General features: G+C 49.9%; 3 protein-coding genes across 11 annotated transcripts in view; 1 reads left to right on the top strand and 2 right to left on the bottom strand.

Moving 5' to 3' along the window:
- Nucleotides 1-4,290, bottom strand: part of DIAPH1 (diaphanous related formin 1) — a 97,627-nt gene extending 93,337 nt beyond the window's left edge. Inside the window, exon 1 of the mRNA XM_082378730.1 lies at nt 4,020-4,290. Within this exon, the coding sequence (XP_082234856.1) occupies nt 4,020-4,136 (117 nt within the window). The 5' untranslated portion in view covers nt 4,137-4,290. The remainder of the gene's footprint in view (nt 1-4,019) is intronic.
- A 1,805-nt stretch (nt 4,291-6,095) lies between these two features.
- Nucleotides 6,096-18,459, bottom strand: HDAC3 (histone deacetylase 3). 3 transcript variants are annotated; one of them, XM_082378677.1, is made up of 16 exons: nt 18,311-18,459; nt 18,121-18,203; nt 16,639-16,781; nt 14,049-14,130; nt 13,861-13,917; nt 13,684-13,739; nt 13,161-13,294; nt 12,575-12,655; nt 12,132-12,205; nt 11,912-11,976; nt 10,608-10,697; nt 10,424-10,482; nt 10,077-10,156; nt 9,607-9,764; nt 8,326-8,404; nt 6,096-6,744 (listed from the first exon to the last, which is right to left on the bottom strand). In XM_082378677.1, exons 1-16 carry the CDS (start codon nt 18,363-18,365, stop codon nt 6,727-6,729), a joined length of 1,314 nt encoding a protein of 437 aa, XP_082234803.1. In that variant the 5' UTR covers nt 18,366-18,459; the 3' UTR covers nt 6,096-6,726. The 3 variants fall into 3 exon arrangements, with proteins under 3 accessions (XP_082234803.1, XP_082234804.1, XP_082234805.1); XM_082378678.1 differs by lacking the exon at nt 8,326-8,404; XM_082378679.1 differs by lacking the exon at nt 18,121-18,203 and having other exon boundaries at nt 18,311-18,425.
- Nucleotides 18,460-18,570: 111 nt separating this feature from the next.
- RELL2 (RELT like 2) lies at nt 18,571-22,719 on the top strand. 7 transcript variants are annotated; one of them, XM_082378695.1, is made up of 9 exons: nt 18,571-19,361; nt 19,550-19,684; nt 19,788-20,027; nt 20,420-20,485; nt 20,581-20,647; nt 21,090-21,275; nt 21,543-21,918; nt 22,033-22,066; nt 22,315-22,719. In XM_082378695.1, exons 3-8 carry the CDS (start codon nt 19,844-19,846, stop codon nt 22,063-22,065), a joined length of 912 nt encoding a protein of 303 aa, XP_082234821.1. In that variant the 5' UTR covers nt 18,571-19,361; nt 19,550-19,684; nt 19,788-19,843; the 3' UTR covers nt 22,066; nt 22,315-22,719. The 7 variants fall into 7 exon arrangements, with proteins under 7 accessions (XP_082234821.1, XP_082234816.1, XP_082234819.1 ...); XM_082378690.1 differs by having other exon boundaries at nt 18,571-19,367; nt 22,033-22,719; XM_082378693.1 differs by lacking the exon at nt 19,550-19,684 and having other exon boundaries at nt 18,571-19,376; nt 22,033-22,719.
- The last annotated feature ends 21 nt before the right edge of the window (nt 22,720-22,740 follow it).

Raw genomic sequence — 22,740 nt, forward strand, 5'->3', positions numbered from 1 at the left:
AAAATATCCCAACATTTAACAACTCTCTCAAGGCAGAGATTTTAATTCTGAGGCATTCCCTCAGTTTCACCTCCTGTGAGGGAGGATTTCCTTTGAGACAAGTAAATGTAACATTATCCAGTGGATCCTTGTGCTGTCTCTTTAAAGACCAGGAAGGCAGAGGGCAAATTTTTAAGGTATCATTCTGTCATCTCAAACTCTCAATAACATTCCTGTAGGCTCCCCTCCCTCCTTCCAAACTAAGTAATCCCTGTGTTTATCAACTTCAAAAAACACAGATGACTTGTATAAAGTTCTCTGCGTACTCCTTGGTTTTCAGCGACCTTTTGGATCAAAGTTAAAGAAGCAGGTATCTGCATGAACAACTCCACTTCTTTCATAATCTCTACCTTTCCTAATATTTGTTTAAAATTCTGCCTGGCATCCTTCATCTTTGCTCTCATTTTGGATGAACAGGGGTCTACAACTAAATATACTTTCACTCTCACTTTGCTTTTATTTATTTATTTTAAAAATAAATTTATTTATTTTTTTATTTTTGGCTGTGTTGGGTGTTCGTGGCTGCGCACGGGCTTTCTCTAGTTGCAGCAAACAGGGGCTACTCTTCGTTGCGGTGCGAGGGCTTCTCATTGTGGTGGCTTCACAGGTTCTAGGCGCGCGGGCTCAGTAGTTGTGGCTAACAGGCTCTAGAGTGCAGGCTCAGTAGCTGTGGCACATGGGCTTAGTTGCTCCATGGCATGTGGGATCTTACCGGACCAGGGCTCAAACCCGTGTCCCCTGCATTGGCAGGCGGATTCTTAACCACTGCGCCACCAGGGAAGTCCCTCACTTTGCTTTTAGAAGGGCATGAAACTGCAACACAGCAATAATTTTACATAGGCATCCAAAACGAAACAAGATTTTAAAAATTACATTATCTTCTATTATTTCTAATCCCACACTAAAATTCATGTTTTACAAAGTTAGGCTCCTAGTTGAATCAAGATGCGATAGTCTTTCTTAAAATGGATCAGTTCTTGATTGTATGAGAAGACATGGAGTCTGGAAAATGCAGGAATACTCTGCAGCTTCCCAACATCCTGGTTATACTTACTCCCCTTACAAATATTTCAGAAATCATTCTCTCTGACACCCACATTCATCACTGCTGAAAAGGCAGAAAACACTCTGTTCATTTAGCATTTTTATTTCCCTTCATCTTAAGGGCTTCCAAAAGGAACTGGTATAATGCTGGATGAGGGATAAGCTCATGGTCCAGGAGAAGACAGACTCAAGAAGAACCAAGGGGAATGGAACACCAGAAAGCCTGGCTGTCACACACATTAGCATCTCGAACAACCACATGTTTTAAAAAGATGAGCCCTACCACTGTTTAAACTTAGACTCCCTGTGTCCTTTCCACACAAGATGCCTCTAAGGGTAAAGAGCAGATCTTAGGCAATTTGTGAGCTCTGTGTTCTCATCAGTTGATCTGTAATTAGAACCTGCCATCAGCTTGGAAAGGTATGTAGCAGCTAAAGGGATTAGTAACCCCTCAGATGCAAACAAATACCTTCAGGCACACTAGGTCCAAACCAGTGCAGTTTTATAAAATGCATTCTTAATGGAGCTCCCGAGGACACACACTGTAGAAAAGATGGAGTAGGCGAAACAGCTTTGAGTTCACTTTTAGCCTGTAGTTCAAGAAAACTACGCCATGGGTAACAAAAGCAAACCGGCAATCTCGCCCACTCTACCCACCCCCATATACATACACAGACACAAAGAGAAGTGGATTGCAATGCTCCTCCTAGGCTCTCATTTCCACAGAGTTCTTTTATAAAGAGCAATGAGAAAGACAGAATATCCTGAAGCCTTGAGGTATGGTATAGTTGGCAATAAAGGGGTTAAGCAGCACTACTTTCCTGGAAACTTTCCAATTCCCTAGCCAGGAATGCAATTCTCCTCTCTACCTGTGTGTGCTACATATTTTTTAAAAATTCAGCAGATTAAGAGTTAAGACCAACACCTCAGAAAGAAAAAGAGAACTTGGTTCAGCTGCACCCTCTCTAAAGCAAATACCAACAACTCTGAGCCAAATCCACTCAGCATACACGAAACTCCATGGACATTCCAAAAAACAGGTGAAAAGAAGCTGAATTTCCTCAGCTATCTCACCTTTCAGCCCCACACACTTAGTAGAATTTACAAATCTGTGAAACGCGTAAGTGTTAGATAAAACAAAAGCACATGTAAAATTCCATTTAGAACCTGGAAAACATTTACAAGTCACAGAGGTCACTATAAATCAGCAAAAACAGCTGGAATTTGGGTGAGGAAGGTCAAAGGGTAACCATGGAAACAAAAGCAAAACAAAATGATACAGAAATAGAAGAAATATGGGCCTTAAAACTTAAGGCTTAGAAGGAAAGCTCCCTAACTAGAAGTTCATGCTTATCCTAAAGAAACATAGGGGAATGTTGCTTTGGTCACCATAGGGGGAAAGCTGTCACTACTATTAAACCTACATTTCTGGGGGAAAAAAGACATTCACCAGATAAAAACACAGGCAGTGACTGACAGCCTACAGTCACAGGAAAGGACATCCAGAAGCACCTGTCTTGCTAGAAATAGGTAGGAAGAGATGAGTCACTATTTTAATTCTGTTTAGTACTCTCCACATCGCAACCCTCTAGGTCCCAAAGCAACATTATCCTCCTTTTCCATCACTTTCTCAGTTTTCTTCCCAGACTTGTGGAGTTGGGTCAGAATGCTAAGGGGTGGGGTAAGAGAAAAGAGAAAGAAAGAGGAAAAAGTTAGAAACCTTTTGGTTAGTAGAAAGAGATACTGGGGTGGCAGAGTAATTACCTGGGAGAGAAGACTACATTACAGTTACAACTAGCAAATGGTTATTAAGATCCAAAACTCCCTCTCTTGGACAGCACCCCCTATCTTTCAAAGGTTCTACAGTAAAAAGCAAACAACTCCCTGGAGAGAGGAGTAAAAAAGAAGATGCAGTGTGTGCAAAGGTAATGAGATACCACAGTGTTACACGAATATCAATATTCTTTCCGATTGGAATTGGCACCTGATGAAAGTCAGACTCTTCTACAGGTTGGAAAAGGGTTGTCAGTAGCCTTGGGGCACAGGATGTGGCAGAAGAGCTGAAGAGATAATTATCATGGGAAACTTACAAAAGGCAATTCCCTTAGGTACTCACAAACTTCTTGGCCTTTTAGTCTAACTTCCTCCCCATGGGGGAGGGTGATCACCGTCCTAAGAAGGGCATATTCATGAGAGAAGTTCGAACCCCTTGAAAAGTGATAAGCAACAGGGCAAAGAGACAGGTTCTCTGGATAAGGAAATACTGAGAGGCCAACTACCGTCATGCCCAATGACCAGAGGAACTGGGCAGGTACCCATTCCTGTAATCGCAAGGACAAACGTCCAAGGGAGGAGGGAAGGCAGGGCCCAAGTCAGGTAACATTCCTGAGGGGAAGGATTATCAGGTGACACTGGGCTGAGGGCCCAGAGAGGAGACTGGGCGGGAGGAAAGTTAGCAGGTGAAAGAGATCAATCTTGGGGAAGGAAGTGACCTTTGGAGAAGCAAATAGGAGGATACCAAAAACAGGGGGAAGGGTAATAAGAGAAAATGGACCCCGAAAAGCACACAGGATCGAGATAGAGAAGGCGTGTTCGGGTAACGGAGAAAGAAGAAAGGAAGTGGGGCTGAGAGGGAAGAGATGGGGCCGAGACCGGCCAGGGCTACGGGGGCTAAGAGCAGAGCGTGCGGGCTGGGGGATGAGGAAGCCCCGAGGTTGCCGGGGCAAGAGCCGGGTGGGACTCCGGGGCTCCGGGAGGTCCCGGAGCAGTCGGAGGTCGGGCTTCGGAGCCCAGGACCGAGCAAAACGAGGAAGGGAGGCGCGGGGTGGGCTCCCTAGAGACGGGCGTGCACCCCTGGGGCCGCCTGCGGGGGTCTCCGGGGTCCGGAGGGCGGTTACGGGGCCAGGCTGAGGGAACCGGGTGGGAGGGGCACTCACAAATTTCTTGGATTTGCCGCCGTCGCCGCCCGCCGAAGGCAGCTCGTCCGGGCTCCGGCCCTTCTTCTTGTCCCGGGTCCCGCGGCCGGGCCCCGGGCCCCCGCCGGGCGGCTCCATGTCCAGGTTCGTGCTGCGAGTGACCCCGCGCCTACGCCGCTCCCGCCCGGCAGCTCCAAGCCCGCCGCCGCCGCCGCCCAGCAGCTCCTCAGCCAGCCGCCGCGCCCCGCCTCATTAGCATGCCGGGCTGCGCGCGCCTCATGAATATACAACCGCGACGCCTCGCTCCCGCCCGCCTGCCCCACTTCCGCCCGGACACGCAGCCCCTACCAACGGGCGAAGGGAGGGGGGTGGAGGAAAGCCGCGGAAGCGCACTACCTGCCTGGCGGGCCTAACCATTGGGACCCACGTTGGGGGGGGGGGGGTGATGGTGAGTGGGCGGGGCAACTCTTCCGGACAGCGCCCCCTGGCGGTTGGAGCGGCACAGGCCTCCCTGCTCCCACGCAGTGCCCACGTGGCTGTAAAGCCTGGACCCTCTCACACTCCAGACCAGGATATTATTATCTGAACCAAAAATCGCATAAGAGAGACTGTTATCTTGGCAGAAAATTTAGTGCCGGGCTTTCCAGGATAATATAGTTTTTATGTGTGCAATACCCATGGAGCACATGAAAAAAACAAAGTGATAGCTACCATTTATTGAAAGCTATGTGTCAAGAACAGAGCTTGGTCCAGGGCCAGCGCTAGACTGAAGTCGACTAGCTCTGGAGTTAGATTACCTAGTTCTAAATCCCAGGTCTACTACTTTCCATGTTTCTAATCTGGAAAAACTAGTTATTGCTACAGTGTGCCTGAAGCTTAATAATAGTTAACCATTTACCATACACTTGTTCTATGCCAGACACTATGCAAAAACACTCTACACCTATTTTCTCACTGAATCCTCACAGTGCCATGTGATAGATTCCACTAGTCTCACCATTTTAAAGATAGGAAATTTGGACATCGACAATTGAAGTGACTTGCCCAAGGACACATAATGAAGTGACAAAAAACTTAAAACCAGGTTGGTCTGACTGCCAAGCCCTATGTTTAACCAGGATTCCCTACTGACATAAACCAAACCTGAGTGAAAAGAGCAGGCATTCTCCAAAAGTGTGTTCTTTGCTCTACGAGCTTGATTCCTCCCTCAGTAATTTCATCTATTCTCAAGAATAGCTACATCTGTCCCTTGTGTGAAAAGCCTGTGGTACCCAGTAAGCCCTCAAAGTCTGGACTTAATTATCTTTCCCACAACTGGCAAAAGATTTCAACTGCATGTTCCTGGAGGGCAGTCAGTGACTCACTCACTAGGGAGCCCAGTGCTCAGTCTAGGGTCTGTTATATTACAAAGACTCTGCCAAGCTGGCTGGCTCCTAAATCTGACCTTCATCTCTTACCTTCCACTTTCTAATTGCCTGATGGACAGTTGCACAGCGTTGTCCAGCCCACACTTCGAAATCAATTTGTCCAAAACAGTTCAAAAGCTACTTTCTATGTTAGTGTTTAGAAACAGACAGGATCAGAGCATGGAAGGAGTGATCCAGGTATTACTCTTCTTTCTTGTACCGCTGTCTACGTCTACTATAGCATTTATCTTACTCCCTACTGGACTATAAACCCCTCCAGCGAAGAGTCCATGTTTGTGGCTACTACAATATCTAGCATCATTCTTCACATAGATAATGAAGATAAGGAGCAACTGCTTATGTCAGTCACCGTTTTATCTCAGTGTATCCTCACCAACTAGCATCACCAATCCCAACACCCAGGTTCAAAAACCTGAAGTCATCTTCTACTCCCTCTCTTAAGCTAGTAATCTGCTCAGGTTTGTCTAACTCTTAACTAAAATGCTCTCTTAACTCCCTATATATGAGTAAGAGAATCCATGTAGAATACATATATACAGGTCCTAATGTAAGGTGAGTGCTGAATGAATGTTAACTATGATTTTTATTATATACATCATCACCCCATTTCCTCTCTCTTCATACACAGGCAGCTAGCAAGAATTAAGAATATCCCCAGAAAGGCAAAAGGTACAAAAAATACCAACTTGGTTTATTGAATAAAAAGGGTGGTAAAATGGACATAAAGCCAAAAGTTAGAATAGGACATTTTCACATCCTCCCCCATCTCAAAACTGCACTTCCCATCATCTGGGTTAAGGTGTTAGGGAGTCAGAGCCCCCTAAAATCCCTTACTCTTCACCTGCACTGGAAACAAGACCTGCATTAGGAGAACCCAGGAGGAAGTCAAAGGCAGCCTTACTCCTGTCTACCCCCTCACCCCTAAAGTCTCTGGGTTAGAGGGAAGTAGGGAAGGAATAAGTGAGCCAGAAGGGCTGGGACTGGCCTCTAGGGCTCACCGCCCAAGATGTCCTAGAGATGGCTATCCTTGTCCCCATCCAATCCCTAATAGGTACCATTCTCAGACCTTGGGAGGGAGAAGAGAGGGGATAGTTGGTTCCAGAACAAGATGTGGTCTCCAAACCCTCCCCCAGCGTTGGTAAAAGCCCTGAGAGTAACCTGACCAGGGGTGGAAGAGCCACACCTTTTCCCTCCCACCCAACCAAGAGGTAAAAAGGAATATCTGGGGACATAGCAAGCCCAGCCACTCTTAAATCTCCACGTCGCTTTCCTTGTCATTGTCATGGTCTCCATCATAGAATTCATTGGATGCCTCTGGCCTACAAAGCAAGGAAAGAGAGAAAGAGAGGTCAGGCTCCCACTCTCCAAGTTCCAATCTTCTCCCACATAGGCACCCTCTCTGGAGCCATTTCTCAGGCCCCCATTGTCCGGGAGCCACTCCTCTCCTTCTGCTGGTAGAGACTGATTGCTATTCATTCATGCATTCATATAGTCAATAAACATTACTGACAGACTACTCTGTGCCAGACACTGTCATAAGCCTTAGCAATAGAGAATAAATCAGACAAAATTTCTGCCTATCCTCAAAAAACTCACCGAATAAATGAGACTGACAGTAACTAACAAAGTAAAAACATAAATATGGTAATTTCAGATGGTGGAAAGCACGATGAATAAAATGAAATAAAGGGATGTGACTGAGCGTGATGGGAGGAAACGGGTAAAATTTCAGATAGGATTATCAGGAAAGGCTGTTCTAACAAGGTAAGACCTGAAGTCTGAGAAGAAGCTGGACAGGCAAAGATATCAGGAAGACCATTCCAAGCTGCAAGAAAACCAAATACAGAAGTCATAAGGTGGACGGAGACTGATGTATTCCAGTGAGAAAAGGAGGTCAAGATGGCTAGCAGAAGTGTGCACAGAGGAGGGTCATTAGAGATGAGGCCAGGGACATAGGTAAGGGCCTTTTAAAGCATGCAGGGCCTTTTAAAGCCACCGTCAGAAATTTGGATTTTCTTCTAAGTGCAATGGAAAGGAGCATTTTTAGCAGAGGAGTGACATACTATAAACCTGTAGTGAGCAAAGGGATGTGAAAGCAACACAATACTGCTCTCTTTCTTTTTGGAAAATTATTCTCTGGGAGAATATGTATAACTGAATTATCCTGCCCACGGCTGATAACTGAGATAGAAGGAAGAAAGTCATCAAAGAGAAGCCGGGGAACAAAGTCAGGAAAGGCCCCCTCTGCCTGGAAAGCAATGTCTCAGTTACCTCTAAGTGCACAAGGGTTAAAGGTGAGGAGTCAGAGACTCGAGTTTGAATCTCAGCCCTGATATTTAACTAGCTGTGGGACTTTCAGAAAGTTATTTAACCTCTCTGAGCCTTAGATTCCTCTTCTGGTAATTTAAGAATAGCGCCTCTTAGGGTTGTCTGATGGCAAGAGACTGATGACAGGATGACATTGTATCATGTATGTTTTAATATAAAGCACTCAGTAACAGTCTGCTGCTTAGCAAACCCACAAAAAGTGGTAAAACTTATTACTACTCTGCAAATGATATGCAAGCTGGAGCTATAGGCATCAAAGAAAAGGACCTCAGTGGATGGTCTGACGGTAGGGCTTAGGACAGGAAGAGGCCTGAGGCTTCTGTCGGCTGTTGAGAGCAGGCTGTGTAATGCAGAGACTAGGCCCAGGTACCAGCCTGGAACTACAGATGAAAATAAAACAAACTTTGCCAAAAGGAAGAACTTAAAAACAGATTTTTAAGAAAATCAATTTCCAAAAGTCGAGCCCCAGAGACCTGGAGAAGTTGAGAAGGAGATGAGGGGTCAAAAAGGATCCCTGAGGCCAGATGTTCAGATACTTCCTCAACCAAGAGAGAAAATAAGGGGTTACTCACGGAGGAGAAGGGTTGGAGTGGTCCCAAGGGTCTAAGCAGTAGAGCCCAGGTCCAGAGGAGAGATCTGGAAGCCTGAACTCTAAGAAAGAGAGAAGATTCTGGAAGGGACTGAGAAGCCCATCAGACTCTGCAGCAGAGCCAGCTCAAACATCTAACAGTGTGTGGGAGCAGGACCAGGTGTCCTACAAGCGTCCAGCTGTGGTTATCCCCCAGTCACGTAAGGAAATCTGTTCTCTATTAAGTGCATCTGTTTCTGTACTTCTGGGTTCTGCTGTCTTTTCCCTTCATTTTTCAGAAAAGCCTGGTTTGGGGTTTTTTAAAAAGTCTATTCTAGTCTTTTTTTCCCCCTAATTCAGTGCATATGTAAATATTTTAATATGTATCTCAGAGAGGTAAAGACATAAAAACACACACACATACACAATACAACTGAGAAAATTAACTGAGGAAAGAAATCTAAGGGCCTTTCAAGAGCAGTATATGGGCAGTGACCTGTCCAGCTTAGAATCTGGAAAGAGTGAGTAAAATGCTGGCAAGAATATAAACTGTTACAGACTTTATGGAAGGCAATTTGGCAACAAATAAAAAAAATTTAGTGCACACAGCGTTTGACCTAGCAGCAACAATTCCAGGAATCTCACCCACTCAAACAAGCATGCAAAGATGTATATGTATGGGGATTCACTTCCATACTCTTTGTAATATGGATAAAATGGGAAATAATGTAAATGCCCATCAATGGCACTTGGTTAAATTATGCTACATCCACACAATGGAATATTATACAGCTAATAAAATAATGAAGCAGATTTTTATATATATTGGCATGGAAAGATACACTGTTACGTTAAAAAAAAAAGTTGGAAATTGTAGAACACGTATAGAGTGATCCAACTTGTATTAAAAAAAAAAGACTGCACAACTCTGAAAATGAGTGTATGTGTGCCCTTGTGTTTATATGTGAATGTTGAATAGTACAGTTGTAATCTATAGAAAAAATCTGAAAAGATAGAAATCAAACTATTAACATTGGTTACTTTGTGAAACGGGTCTGGGATCGTGTAAAAGCAAACTGAACATATTTTGGTGCTGTTTAAAATTTTTACAACAAACATATGTTACTTATGTCATTAGAAGCAGGGGAGGACAGTGTGGGATTGCCACATACCAAAGGAGGTAAGCCAAGGACAATTAGGCTAATGCCCTCTAATGTACTTTTTCCCTCTTAACCTCCCCAAAAAGCTTGCAGGAATCCCTTGCTCTCAGGTCCCTGCCCCAGACCTGCTGTAGTTCTCCTCGGGACCCCTCTCCTCTGCGTCAGCCTCATCAGTCCTGTCATAGGTTAGGAGGTCTGCCGGCACATCGTGAATCTGGACGCTAGGTGCATGGTTCAGCATCTTCAGGTTTTCAAAGATTGTCTGGCGGATCTGGTCCAAATACTGGTTGGGGATGAGGAACAGACAGTGAGCAGCTCCCAGTGATTCCCAGGGCATCTATGCTTCTAACTGCCTTTTGCCCCTACTGTCCTAGTTTCAATCCCACCTTGCATCTTAGTTTGAGTCTCCCAGCTGATAACTGTCCCTCCTCCCAACCCTGACTGCTTCTACTTCAACCTGGGCTGCCTCCTAGCTGATAACAGTGACAGTGATGGCTGAGAACTTTCTTTTCTTCCCTGGTTTCTCTGACTTCCCACATCCTGGACCTCTCCTGGGCTCCCCCGCCCTGGTGCTCAGCTTCTCCGAGCTGCTGACCTGGCGTGAGTTCTGATTCTCGATGCGGGTGCTGACATCTGGATGGAGCGTGAAGTCCGGGGCAAAGTACTCGAAGTATTCTTGGGGGAAAAGGAGATTAGGAGGAGACGTTATGGCTCAGATAGAGGCAGGCAGGTCCCAAGACTTGCCACTCTCTTTCCTTTCCATCCAAAACCCCTACATAATAGCTGCCCAACCTTTTCCCTGACCTGGGTCCAGGGGTTTAGTCTGCAGAGCTCTGAGAAAGTCAAACTTTCCACCTGCTTTCAAACCAGGCCATTTTGGGGTCTTGTGAAAATGGCCTTCCTGTTCTGGGGGCAGAACCCCCATCATGGGGTGGTCCTTACCACTGTAGGGAAGCTCCTCACTAATGGCCTCTTCTACTAGCAGCGATGTCTCATATGTCCTGAAACAAACCAGCAGAGGGGGGCGGGCTGAGCAAGTGGGCTAAAGGGCCCACCTGGCCATCTCTCAGGGAGCCCCTAGCTCACACTGGACAAGGGGGAGGAGGAAAACTGGGGGCGTACTCACCAGCAGCGGGCAACATTCCGGACAGTATAGCCACCACCACCTAGCACCAGCAGAGGGATATTGAAGCTCTTGACATATTCAACGCACTCCCTGTTAAAAGGAACCAGAGGAGCGGGTGGCAGAAGTTACCAAAAGCCAAAGTATACGCTTCTAGACATTGCCTGGAAAGGTGCACAAGGAAACTAGAAATGTTCTCTATCTTGATCTAGGCAGTGAAAATCACTGAGTTATATCCCTGAGATTTGCGCACTTTATTATCCACATGTTGTGTCTCAATAAAAACTTTAAAATAGGGTGCACTCCTACCTCTGTCCTGCTCAGCACCCACCCTGGCACCCGACCTGTTAATCAACTGTTCTCACCAAGGCACCAGCAAGTGCTGTCAGTTTAGCCACCAAAATATAACTCAAATCATCTGCTTCTCTCCATCAACCACCTCCTCCAACTTAGCATCCTGCCTACACAACACCAATAGCTTCCTAACTGGTCTTCCCACTTCCACTCCTGTGTACCCCACCGCCACCCCAAACCTTTCTCCATTCTAGCACTCAGAGCAGTCACTTTAAAATATGAGCCGGATCATATCAGTTCCCTGTTTAAAACCTGTCTAAAGTTTCTCATCACATCTGAAATATAATCCAGACTCCTTACCAGGGTCTAAAGGCTCTGCACAACCCCACCACTGCCGACTTCTCAGACCTCACCTCAAACCACCTGCAGCCTGCTCTCCCTGTCCCTACCTTGCTGGTTTTACTTCATCTCCTCCACTGTACCAGCTCTGCCCTGTCTCAGAGCCTCTGCATGGGTCCTTCTCACTGCTTGGGATAGACCTCCCTCTGCTCCTTTTATGGCTCGCTCCTTTAGCCTCCAGGTCTCAGCTCAGAATTTTCGGAAATTCTTTCCAAATCATGCTATCTAAAGTAGGTTCTCCGTTGTTATCCTGTGTCTTAGCTTTCTATCTTTTTCCTTCATAGAATTTATAACTATCTACCTGTCTTGTTTGCTTACTTATTTTTTGTCTGTTTCCTAGGCTAAACTGTAAACTCCATGGGAGTTTCCCCACTGCATCCCCATCTCCTAGTACAACGCCTGGAACACAATAGGCGCTTAATAAAAACCTACTGTGAATGAATGACCAACTGGGGAACACTGTTTAAGGTGACATTTCTGGTTCAAAGTACAACATGTAGCTATTTTTGAGTCCCAGAAGGAGGTGAGGCCCATTCCCCAACTACTCCCATTCCATGTATTGAGGCCCAAGGCCACGTGAAAACCTGGGGGAGTGGAAGGAGGGCAGGTCTCACCCATGTCCTCGAATGCTGAGGTTGAAGCAGCCCAATCGATCACAGCCCAGAGAGTCAGCTCCACACTGCAAAAAGCAAAACCCAAGGTGGCTGCAGTGAGATAACTACTCAGAATGTCACAGATGTCCTTCACTTCCCTTCCCCCACCAGCCTAGGGACTCTCCTCTTTCCTGCTCTCTTCCCTCAAGCCCAGTGCCTGAGGAGGCACTGACAGTATTACCTGGAGCACAATGCACGTGGGTTGGTAGAAGTCCACCACCTGGTTGATAACCGGCTGGAAAAGGTGCTTGTAACCTGGGAGAGGGCCAAAGATGGGCACCTGGCACCCCAAGGGGATGGGGAGACAGGGAACAAAAGGAAAAAGGGGGTTCAGAGAGCGTGGAGCCCAGGAATGGGGCAACCCAAAGGGGCAACCACTGGTTCTGAACTTCTGGGTGGGGTCTGATGAACTTCTGGAGTGACTGATGGAAGCTAATGACCCTTTTCCCAGAAAAATGCACACACAATATGTTGCATACAATTTCCGGGGAGTTCATGGTCCCTCTGAAGGCCATTCATCCTTAAGGACACCTGGCCCAACAGCAGACAACACCAGGCAGAAGAGATTAACTCAGGGAGAGAGAGAAGGAGCCTAGTGAGCGGGGAGAAGACTTCAGTACATACTCTGGTCATCAATGCCATCCCGCAGGGGCACATTGAGGCAGTAGTAGCGGCCACTCTCTGCTCCAACTTCATACATGTCACCTGTAGGGAAGTGGGGGGTGGGAGTGGCAGCAGTACCCGGGAGGTATCCACAACCCAGCCGCTTCAACCCCAACTGTACTCCGAGGGCCTCTCACTCCATCTATGTGCGCCCACCACTCACTCCCTCGAACCACTAAGTCCCTTGCAGCTTGCATTCATTCAACAGATACTTTTGGAGGGCCTACCATGAGCCAAGCTGGGAGCTAGGCACTGGGGATACAGCAGTAAAGAGAACTAACGAAATGATTGAAATCCCACCAAGCTTATATTCTTGGGAGGTAGGCATGATAAGGTAAACAGTAAACAAAACAAAACACCACAATAAATTCAAACAGCAGTGAGTGCTCTGAAAAAAACAAGCAGAGTGATGTGACAGAGTAACGGGGTGATCAGGAAAGGTTTCTCCAAGGAGGGGGCCATCTGAGCTGAGACCTGAGGCTGAGGAGGAGAAAGTCATAGTAAGAGCTGAAGAGTATGAAGGGGACAGACATTCCTATTCCCATACCTGTGCCAGGGAAGAAGTAGTTTCCATACTTGTGGAAGGACACTGTCATGACCCGGTCAGTGAGGTAGAAGGCTTCCTGAACCCCATCACCGTGGTGGATGTCAATATCAATGTAGAGCACCCGAGGGTGGTATCTGGCGGGAGGGCAAAGCCAGGGTCTGAGGCAGAGGTGAACCCCAGGAGGAAAACCCCCCAACCCACTCCTCCCAAACACAAGGCCTGGAATTATGAAGAGTCTACTTTGGCCCAAGTCACCTGAAACCTAATACCACCAGTTCCCTAAGGGCAACCCTGGGGCTCCAGCCTGGAGGCAGGGACAGGAGAGGGATGTGCAGAGAAAGCTGATATGTGAGCAGGCAGCGGGGAATCTGCAGCAGAGCACAGGAAGAGGCAGCCTGAGAAAAGCATCAAGAACTTGGGAAAAGCTAGTGTGGGGTGGAGGTCAGGGTCAGGGCCAGGGCAGTCTCAGACCTCCTCAGCCAAGAGCCTCTTAAGTACCCCCACCTCCTCCCAGGCTACTTACTTGAGCAGCTCCAGGATGCCAATCACAATGTCATTGACATAGCAGAAACCAGAAGCCTACGGTAAGAGAGTGGTCTTACAAAGAGAGGATCAACTCCTCCACCCAGCTGCCCCCTAGTGTCATCCTGACCTCCTACCCTAGAGTAGCTGTTGTCTCCCCCATCTCCTCCTCACTCACCTCAAACTTCTTGGCATGGTGCAGACCACCAGCCCAGTTAATGGCAATATCACAGATCTGAAAGACAAACACCCAACTCACAGTCCTTCTCCTGCCCACCGCCAAAGCTGGGAGCTCAGGGTCAGGGTTAAGGCCTTGGATTCAGGGACCCACAGGAAGGGGGAAATAGGACTCGGGGCTATGGTCACCTTGTTGTTCAGCTGGGTTGCTCCTTGCAGAGATGCGCCTGTGTAACGGGAGCAGAACTCAAAGAGCCCGGGAAACACTGGGCTGCAGGAAGAAGAGCAAGTTGGAGCCCTTTTACCTCTGTCCACTCCCTTCCTACACCTCTCTCCCTACCCCAAAGCCCTCTGATCTCCATGCTTCAATAATCCCCCTGCCCCTCCTACATACCTGAGTTATCTGCAAATTTATTTGACAAATATTTTAGACCAAACTATGTACCGAGCCTTGTGTGAGGCACTGGATGGGAAGTAGAGAAGCCCAGTGGTAGTATTCCCTAGCTGCACAAAGAGCATTTACAGGCCCCAGCTGTGGCCTGAGGGCTGACTCTGCATTCCCAGATCTACAAAGTGAACTCAGAAATAGCAGCAGCAATAACACAAAAAACAAGAAACCTCCCAAGACAGCATGTAACTGAAAAACCCAATGGGCAGGGCAGTGTGTGCAGGACAGACCACTGCGACTGGTGTGGTCAAGAAAGGCTTCATGGCATGAAGCTTCATGGTGGTGTGAAGGCTGAGAAGGCCTTGGAGAGGCTGAATGGGGAACAAGGGGTATTCCAGGAAGACACCCTGTGCAGCAGGGGTGTGGGGATAAGGTTGGGAAGGTGCTCAGTGCCAGCCTGAGGAGCTGGCCTCTATCCTCCAGCCCAGGCTGCTTCTATTAGTAGGATCTTTCAGGGAAATGGATTAGTGTAGTGTTTAAAAACCTAGGCTCTGGATCTGAATCCTGCCACCTCCACTGACCAGTTATGTGACTCAGGCTAAGTTACCAAAATCTCCTCAAATTTCAGTTTATGAACTTATGCCTACCATCAGGAAAAGGACTATTACATCTCAGGGTGGTGTGAGAATTAGGTGGATATACCAGTAATCCTTGGCATAGCAGAGTAAGTACTCAATAAACTGTAGCTGTTGTAGGAAACTATAGGATCAACAGCCGCATTTCTTCAAAAAATAAATTCAAAGGAGAGAAGGAAACATTATAGGTTAAGTCTTAAGAAACGTAGCAACCAAATATAATATGTGGACCTTGTTTAAATCCTAATTAAAGTAATTCAACCGCAAAAAGGAAAAAGTTTGAGACAATTGGAGAAATTTAAGTACTGATTGCATATTTGATGATATGAAGGAATTAATTTTTCAGGTGTGATGATATTGTTCACTTTTTTTAAAGAGTATCATTTGGAGATATATAGTAAAGTATTTATGGATAAAACGGTGTGACATCTGGAATTTGCTTTAAAATAATCTAACATGGGAGGATACAGATGAAGTAAGATTAGCCATTTGCTCTAAGTGTTATAGCTCAGTGGTAGATATATGCGGGTTCACCATACGTTCAGAAATGTTTGAAATTTTCCCTAACAAAAAGTTTAAAAATGAATCGAGGGCTTCCCTGGTGGCGCAGTGGTTGAGAATCTGCCTGCCAATGCAGGGTACACGGGTTCGAGCCCTGGTCTGGGAAGATCCCACATGCCGCGGAGCAACTAGGCCCGTGAGCCACAATTACTGAGCCTGTGCGTCTGGAGCCTGTGCTCCACAACAAGAGAGGCCACGATGGTGAGAGGCCCGCGCACCGCGATGAGGAGTGGCCCCCGCTTGCCGCAACGAGAGAAAGCCCTCGCACAGAAACAAAGACCCAATGCAGCCATAAATAAATAAATAAATAAAAATAAAACAAAAAACAAACAAACAAAAAAACACAATTAAAAAAAAAAAATGAATCGAGTAGATGGCAGCTGTGTGGTCACTATATTTTTGTGGATGTAGACTAGAATGGAAGCAAGGATCATGGCTTATCTTTGTCGTCCACCTTCTTCCCACAGGGCCTAACTCTGAGGCTACTTCGTATGATATGAGTTCAACGTAAATGTGGTAATGTCTAATCACTCTCTTGCTTTTTAAAACCCTTTGATGACCTCCCCCTACTCAAGAGGTTAAAAACCCCAATTCATAATAGGGCTGTTTACTTTTCAAAGGCCCTACCTATCTCTTTAGCCTCGATTCAGATCACTCTCAGATTCTGTGGGTGGCCTTTTTTCTGTTCCTCAAATAAGTCACACTCTGTCCTACCACAGACCCTTAGCACATGTTGTCCCTACTGCCCAAGACATTCTTCCCCTCACCCTCCATCCTCCCAACTACCTTTCCTCTAATTACCTCCTACTTTCTTTAGATCTCAGCTCAATCTTTATTATTTCCTCTAGGAAGCCTCCACTGACCAGCCCCTGCCCAGGCTAGAGAATTCTCCCATGTATACACTCTCATAGTCTGTCATGTACCTCTCCTTCAGAGGCCTTAGCACAAGTGCAATATTAAAATTGTTTTGTTGTTGTTGATCATTGCGTCCCTAGCATTTAGCACAGGGCCTGGCCTACAGCCAATGACCAATAAATATTTGTTGAATAAACAAGTGAATAAATGATGATTCATTGACAAGTATCCCCCCTCCATCGTATCTTCCCACTGCTGCCACAAGACCTCACTCAAGTACTCTCATTGAAATGCCTGGCAAAAAGGTGTCTGGCATCAAAGGTCCCAGTCCTCCCCTCACCAGTCATCGCCCACGTTGAAGGCATTAAGGCTCTTGGTGAAGCCTTGCATATTGGTGGGGCTGACTCTCTGCAGGAAGTCGATGTAGTCCTCAGAGTGGAAGCGGCACATGTCATGCTGGGAGGCCTGGTATGGCTTGAAGACCTCGGATGGAAACACAAGGTGAACCCAGGCAGGGTCAGTCCCACTCACTGGGCTGAGACTGCCCACACTTGGGGACTGTCCAAAACCACACACAGCAGTCCCTTCGCCCCCCCCCCCCCCCCAATCCTTGTTATTCTATGAGACAAATGTCAGTGAAGAGAGACTCTGATTAGCTTGGTGGTTTATTATGATCAAGCCCCCTAAAGACCACTGGGCTTGCCTTTTCCATCCCACCTCCAGCCCAGCCTTTCCTACCTTCTCAAACCTTAACCCCCTTCCACCTGCCCTGTTCCTTGGATCTCCTATTCCTGATTCTCTTCATACTCATCTCCCCTGGGCTCTGACTCTGTCCTCTCTCTCCTATGAGTTCTTCTTAATTTTGGAATCAAATAATATGGGACACACGACAACCTTCTAATTAAAACCCAAGATGCCCAGGTGCTAAGCCAGAGATTTATTATCTTTTGAGGGGTTCACACACTTCTTTAGAAATTGGACAAGAGCAAAAAGTTTTTCTCTCCCCAGAAAATGCTCAAAGGCACATACTGGCAAACAATTTCAAGAGAGTCAGGGATTCACACACTAACATCACCTCAGTCTTTTCTATGACCAATTCACTTGTCTGTGCCTCAGCACAAGCAGTGGACACTCATTCATACTGTTGACTAATTCCCCCTGCAATGCATCAGGGCCGAGCAATATGTTATCATTGCATATCACTGCTATAAATTCCAAGCCAGGGACAGACAGCATGTGTATATCCGGGAGATGGAGGGATAGGTAGTAATTAAGTATAACTGTGTGTGTGGCGGGGGGGAGGGGGGCGGGTGGTATTCTAGGTTGAAAAGGGAATACCCAGGATATCTCCTTCTGTCCTACATACACATACACATTTACACAGAGGGCTGCAAAGTCCTCCCTGGAGCTCTAGCTTGGAGGTGGAGAGAGGTGGCAGAGAAGGAATGGGAATGAGGGTAAACCTCACATCCAGATACAGTGACCCAGCCGCCTTTCCTTCTTTGAGGCCACAGAACTGCCCTAAGATACTGGGGAGGGAAAAACTTTGTGTCTTCAAACCAGCCCCACTCCACCCTAACCCTAGGCCAAGGGTTGGTCCACTTGAGGTCAAAAGGTGGCCGACCTAAGGTGAAAAAGTATCTCTCATTAACTCAGTGAATGCACCCACCAACACTCTGCATATGGGGGTGCTCCTGGTTCCTTCTACCACCCCCCCCACTCTAGGGGTGGGTCGCTCTTGGTGCATTCAGTGCAGCCTACCCATCTCTAGGGCCGCAGCTCCTCCCCACCCTCAATCCCCAGCAGAAGCCGCGAGACTCACGATCATCTTCTTATAGAGACCGTAGTGCAGGACCAGACTATGGGTCAATGCCAAGCGATGGGGCTTCATAGGGTGACCAGCCCCTGGGGGTGAGAGAAGAGAGGTCGTCAGTACGCATCCCTGGAGTTGTAGCCCCGACCTCGAAACCTCCGCGTCCCGAAATCCCTCGCCTACAACCTTGCTCCCTCACCGTAGTGGAAGTTGCCCACGTCGGGGTCGTAGAAATAGGCCACAGTCTTGGCCATGGTGCCGGCGGGACCAGGCCCCGCGCCTCCGCCGCCAGCCTGGCCGCCTGCCCCACCCCCGGTCTTGCGTGCTGCGTAAGCACGCAGCCAGCCTCTGCGGAACCGGGAGAACCAAGCCGGCCTCCCCTAGACCACGCCCAGGCCACGCCCCCTGCGGAGTTCCGCCCTCGCCTTGCTACGCCCTTCTAGGTTCTGCGGCGTGAGCGTCTGGCCTTGGCCGGAGGACTGTAGCGTCGGTCCTAGGATGAGAGGGCCATTTCCTTCCGGGCGGGGGTCAAATCCTCGGGAAGCCGAGCCATCCCGTCCAGCTACCTGTCCCAAACGGGGCGCAGGCCATGTCACCTCTCTAGGAGGCTCCGGAGAACCGGCCGCGCTGTCCCTTTCGGGTGCAGAAAGCCGGCTCCCCCCGGCCCGCTGGGAAGATTCCCTGCTACACATCCGGCCGGGGCATCTGAGGGCAGGAGCCAAGCCAGCCGTGCCCGATAGACCAGTGGAGAGCACTCTCGCCTGACTGCCTGTCCTCCTCACCGGACCCAGACTCGGCACCGCACACTCCCCCGACGCGGGGTCGGGGAAGGGGGGGAGCGGCGCAGTCACGCGCGCATCACACTTGCGCTCACAAGCGCGCAAGGCTCTCGCTCTCCGCCCGGCACACCTGCGCTCCGCCCCCTGGTCCCGGGCCGGCGACGGTCGAAGGCTTTTGGGAACCCAGGGCAGCGGCGGCGGCGTCCCCCTTCTCCTTCCCTTCCCAGGGCTGGAGTTGTCCGGAGCCTCTCCCCGGTCCCAACCAGCCCGCATCCCTCTCCATCCTTCCCTCCCCCCGCCTGCCGCGGCACGGGTATCTGCGGCCGCAGCCCGGAGCCCTTGAGGCGGCGAAGGGGGGAGGGGAAGAAAGCAAGGGATGAGCGCCGGGAGGGCGTCGGGGGCCCTGAGCCGGACTAGGACGCCCCTGGAACCGGAACCCGAGCCGGAGCCGGAGCCAGAGCCAAACCACCGGTACCGGTGGGCCAGGTGGTCAGGATGGGAGGAACAGAAGGGCGGGAGGGCGTGTGTACGCGAGAGTACAGGAAGGGGAGGGGGCTGTGGAGGCCTGGCTCAGGCCGGCGCAGAGGAGGTGTGGACGCTGACTCAGGCACGATCCTTGTGCAGGCCGCCTGAGAATTCCGTCCCATCTCGCTCTGCAGTGTCCTTGGGAGGGACGGAAGCTCAGGACAAGCTGGAAAGGGGAACGTTCTGGGCGTCGGGGAAGCGGACCAGGGTCGTGGAAGACAGCTTGCGCAGCTGCCGTCTGGCACCCCTGGCCCGGACCAGCACCTCTGGCACGGACAGCTCCCTGGTTGGGTAGGGGGTGGGGCCAGACCTCAGAGGCTTGCCTGTCTCGGATCCTGAAGAAGGCATTCCTATCCCTCCCCCCATCTCTAGCTGCAGCCCCCTAACCCCAGGAGGCGCCCTGGCCCGCGCTTGCCCCCCAGGGCCTCATGTCGGAACCACAGCCTGACCTGGAGCCGCCCCAACATGGGCTGTACATGCTCTTCCTGCTTGTGCTGGTCTTCTTCCTCATGGGCCTGGTAGGCTTCATGATCTGCCACGTGCTCAAGAAGAAAGGCTACCGCTGCCGCACCTCGAGGGGCTCGGAGCCTGACGACACCCAGCTCCAGCCCCGTGAGTGAACAGCCTAGAACCTGGCTCAGTCACCTTTCTCCCTGACCCTTCTCCCCACACCTCTTCCTGGTCAACAGACCCAGGCCAAATCCCAACCAAGCTTTCAGGAGGTCTAGTAATGCTTTCTTGAATCTGCAAGAGCAAGTGGGTTGCCACCACCCCGAAAGCAGGGCTAGAGTAGGCAACATGGGTGGGAAGGGCCCACTGATAAGTCTTGGACTCCCATTGATTTCCCCATCTTTTCTGCCCTGGCCCTTGAAATGCTATGTACAGCATGATGGCAATTTGCTAAAGGGGTAAGTCTTGAGCAAGAAGCCACAGAAGCCACCAGGTAATGTACCCCCAAAGCTGACTCATTTACTGCTTCCTTACCAACCTCTTTCATCCTTTAGCTGAGGATGATGACATGAATGAGGACACAGTAGAGAGGATTGTTCGATGCATCATCCAAAATGAAGGTGGGTGTATGCTGGCCCCTTGTTCCCCACCTCCTCAACTTTCTCTTGCCCCGGCCTTTGCCTCCACTGACCCCCTCTTTTCCTTCTCCCCTCAGCCAATGCTGAGGCCTTGAAGGAGATGCTGGGGGACAGTGAAGGAGAAGGGACAATGCAACTGTCCAGGTGATCTGGGAACAAGGGCCAGCACGATTTAGCTTGCCTTGGAGAGTACCCTCTCCTCCAGCACATTCCTCTCCCAGTCTCCTTGCATGTTTGGGTTGACAGGGGAGAGTAAGGCTGGTTAACATACAGGAAGAAGGACGTTTTGTAGAAATCCTGAGTCCTTCAAACCACATCTCTCCTCTGGATATCATCAAGCCTAACCTTCACCCCTTATGCCACTCCTCTGCATTAAGCATTGCCCGCTTTTTAGCCCCGGGAGGGAGAACACATGGTCACTAATATCTTCATATTGTGTTTATTAGATAAAGACAAGAAACGAATGGTGGGGCCTGGGGGAAGTGGGGCATCTGGGGTTTAAGGAGCACGCTGAAAGAACAGGAGCAAGTGGAGCAGGAAGAAAACTGGGAATGTCACCCCTGGTCCCTTCCTCCCTACTGTCCAGTGTGGATGCCACCTCCAGCTTGCAGGACGGAGTCCCCTCCCATCATCACACAGTGCACCTGGGCTCCGCAGCCCCTTGCATCCATTGCAGCCGGAACAAGAGATCCCCACTTGTCCGTCAGGGACGCTCCAAGGAAGGAAAGGGTCGCCCCCGGCCTGGGGAGACCACTGTGTTCTCTGTTGGCAGGTGGGTATAGCGTGCCCCAGGGAAAGGGAGGTTGAGGTGGGGACCCCAACGGTCAGGCACCTGCCTCCAAAGGTAGGCCCTGGCTCTTTCTTTGTGGACTGTGAGCCACAGCAGAAGCCAGGCTGCACAATGTGCCCCACAATCTGGTCTCCCCTGCCCTAGGCCAGAGGGAAGTGCCTATCAAACCCAGGATGTCCCTGATCGGAGGAAAGGGCCAAGCAGCCTCTGAGTGGTGGTCCTAAGCCCCAGTGTTCCCTCCCCTCCCAGGTTCCGGGTGACACACATTGAGAAGCGCTATGGGCTGCATGAGCATCGTGATGGCTCCCCCACGGACAGGAGTTGGGGATCTGGTGGGGGGCAGGACCCAGGGGGTGGCCAGGGGTCTGGGGGAGGGCAGCCCAGGACAGAGATGCCTGCCATTGAGAGCCTTCCCCCTGAGAGGCCGCAGCCCCAGGCCCTTGCCAGCCCCCCAGTGCGGAATGGAGGACTCAGGGACAGCAGCCTAGTCCCTCGTGCACTTGAGAGGAGCCCTGGAGCCTCTGCAGAGTCGATGCTGGGGGCTGGAGGGAGGGGCCCAAGCCCAGGGCTGGCCAGTCAACAGGCAAATGGACAGCCAAGCAAACCGGACACCTCAGATCACCAGGTATGAAGACGTGGTGGGCTGCGGTGGGCTCAGCTCTTATTGCCCCTACTCTAGGGGGCACTGATATGACCCACCTCCTGTTCTCCCACTGTTGACCCCTCCTCTCTCTCTCAGGTGTCCCCACCACAGGGGGCAGGGGGTGTGTGAGGTGAGTCTGCCTGGGCCCCAAGTCAGATAATCTCATCCTCCCACCCCCTACTTTAAACTACCTAAGCCCATTGGTTCCCTGAACCCCCAAGCTAAACTGCAGGCTTAGCCTTTGGTACATATTCCTTGGTTTGGTGGTGGGGAGTGGGCTTGTGCTCCAGGGGATAGGGAAGGTCCTGCAGCCCCTGGGGAAAAGCGGGGACACAGCTTGAATAGGAGGAAACACTGTTACCCTTCCTCTCCTCCAAGCCTCCTCCTTCTTTGTGCTGATGGACTACCAGCTGGCAGGGCCAGGGGGTGGGTAGGCATGAAGCCCCTCCTCTCCACTGGACAGCACTGCCCCCCAGCTGAGGGACCAGCCCTACTTCCACCTGGAGCTGCACGGTCTCAGGCTGGGGGACCTTGGGAGAAGTCCCACCTCCGGTCCTCAGTCTCTTCCCCTTCCCCTGCCTGCCAACAGGCCGCCTGACCTGCCTTCCCCATCACCTCACTCCATATGCTAGAGCGTGTGGCTGGGAGCAGGCCCCTGCCCTTGGTGGGCCCTTAAAGCAATAGCACCTTAGACCCCCTGCCCTCTTGGCACAAGAGGCCCAGGCCCTGGCTTGGGCTTTGTGCCCTTTATTCACTGTCAATAAATCCGCTCAGACCATTACAGCTGCTTCGCATACTGGCTCC

This window comes from Balaenoptera borealis (genome assembly GCF_965194805.1).
Source record: "Balaenoptera borealis genome assembly, chromosome: 2".
NCBI lineage: Eukaryota > Metazoa > Chordata > Mammalia > Artiodactyla > Balaenopteridae > Balaenoptera > Balaenoptera borealis.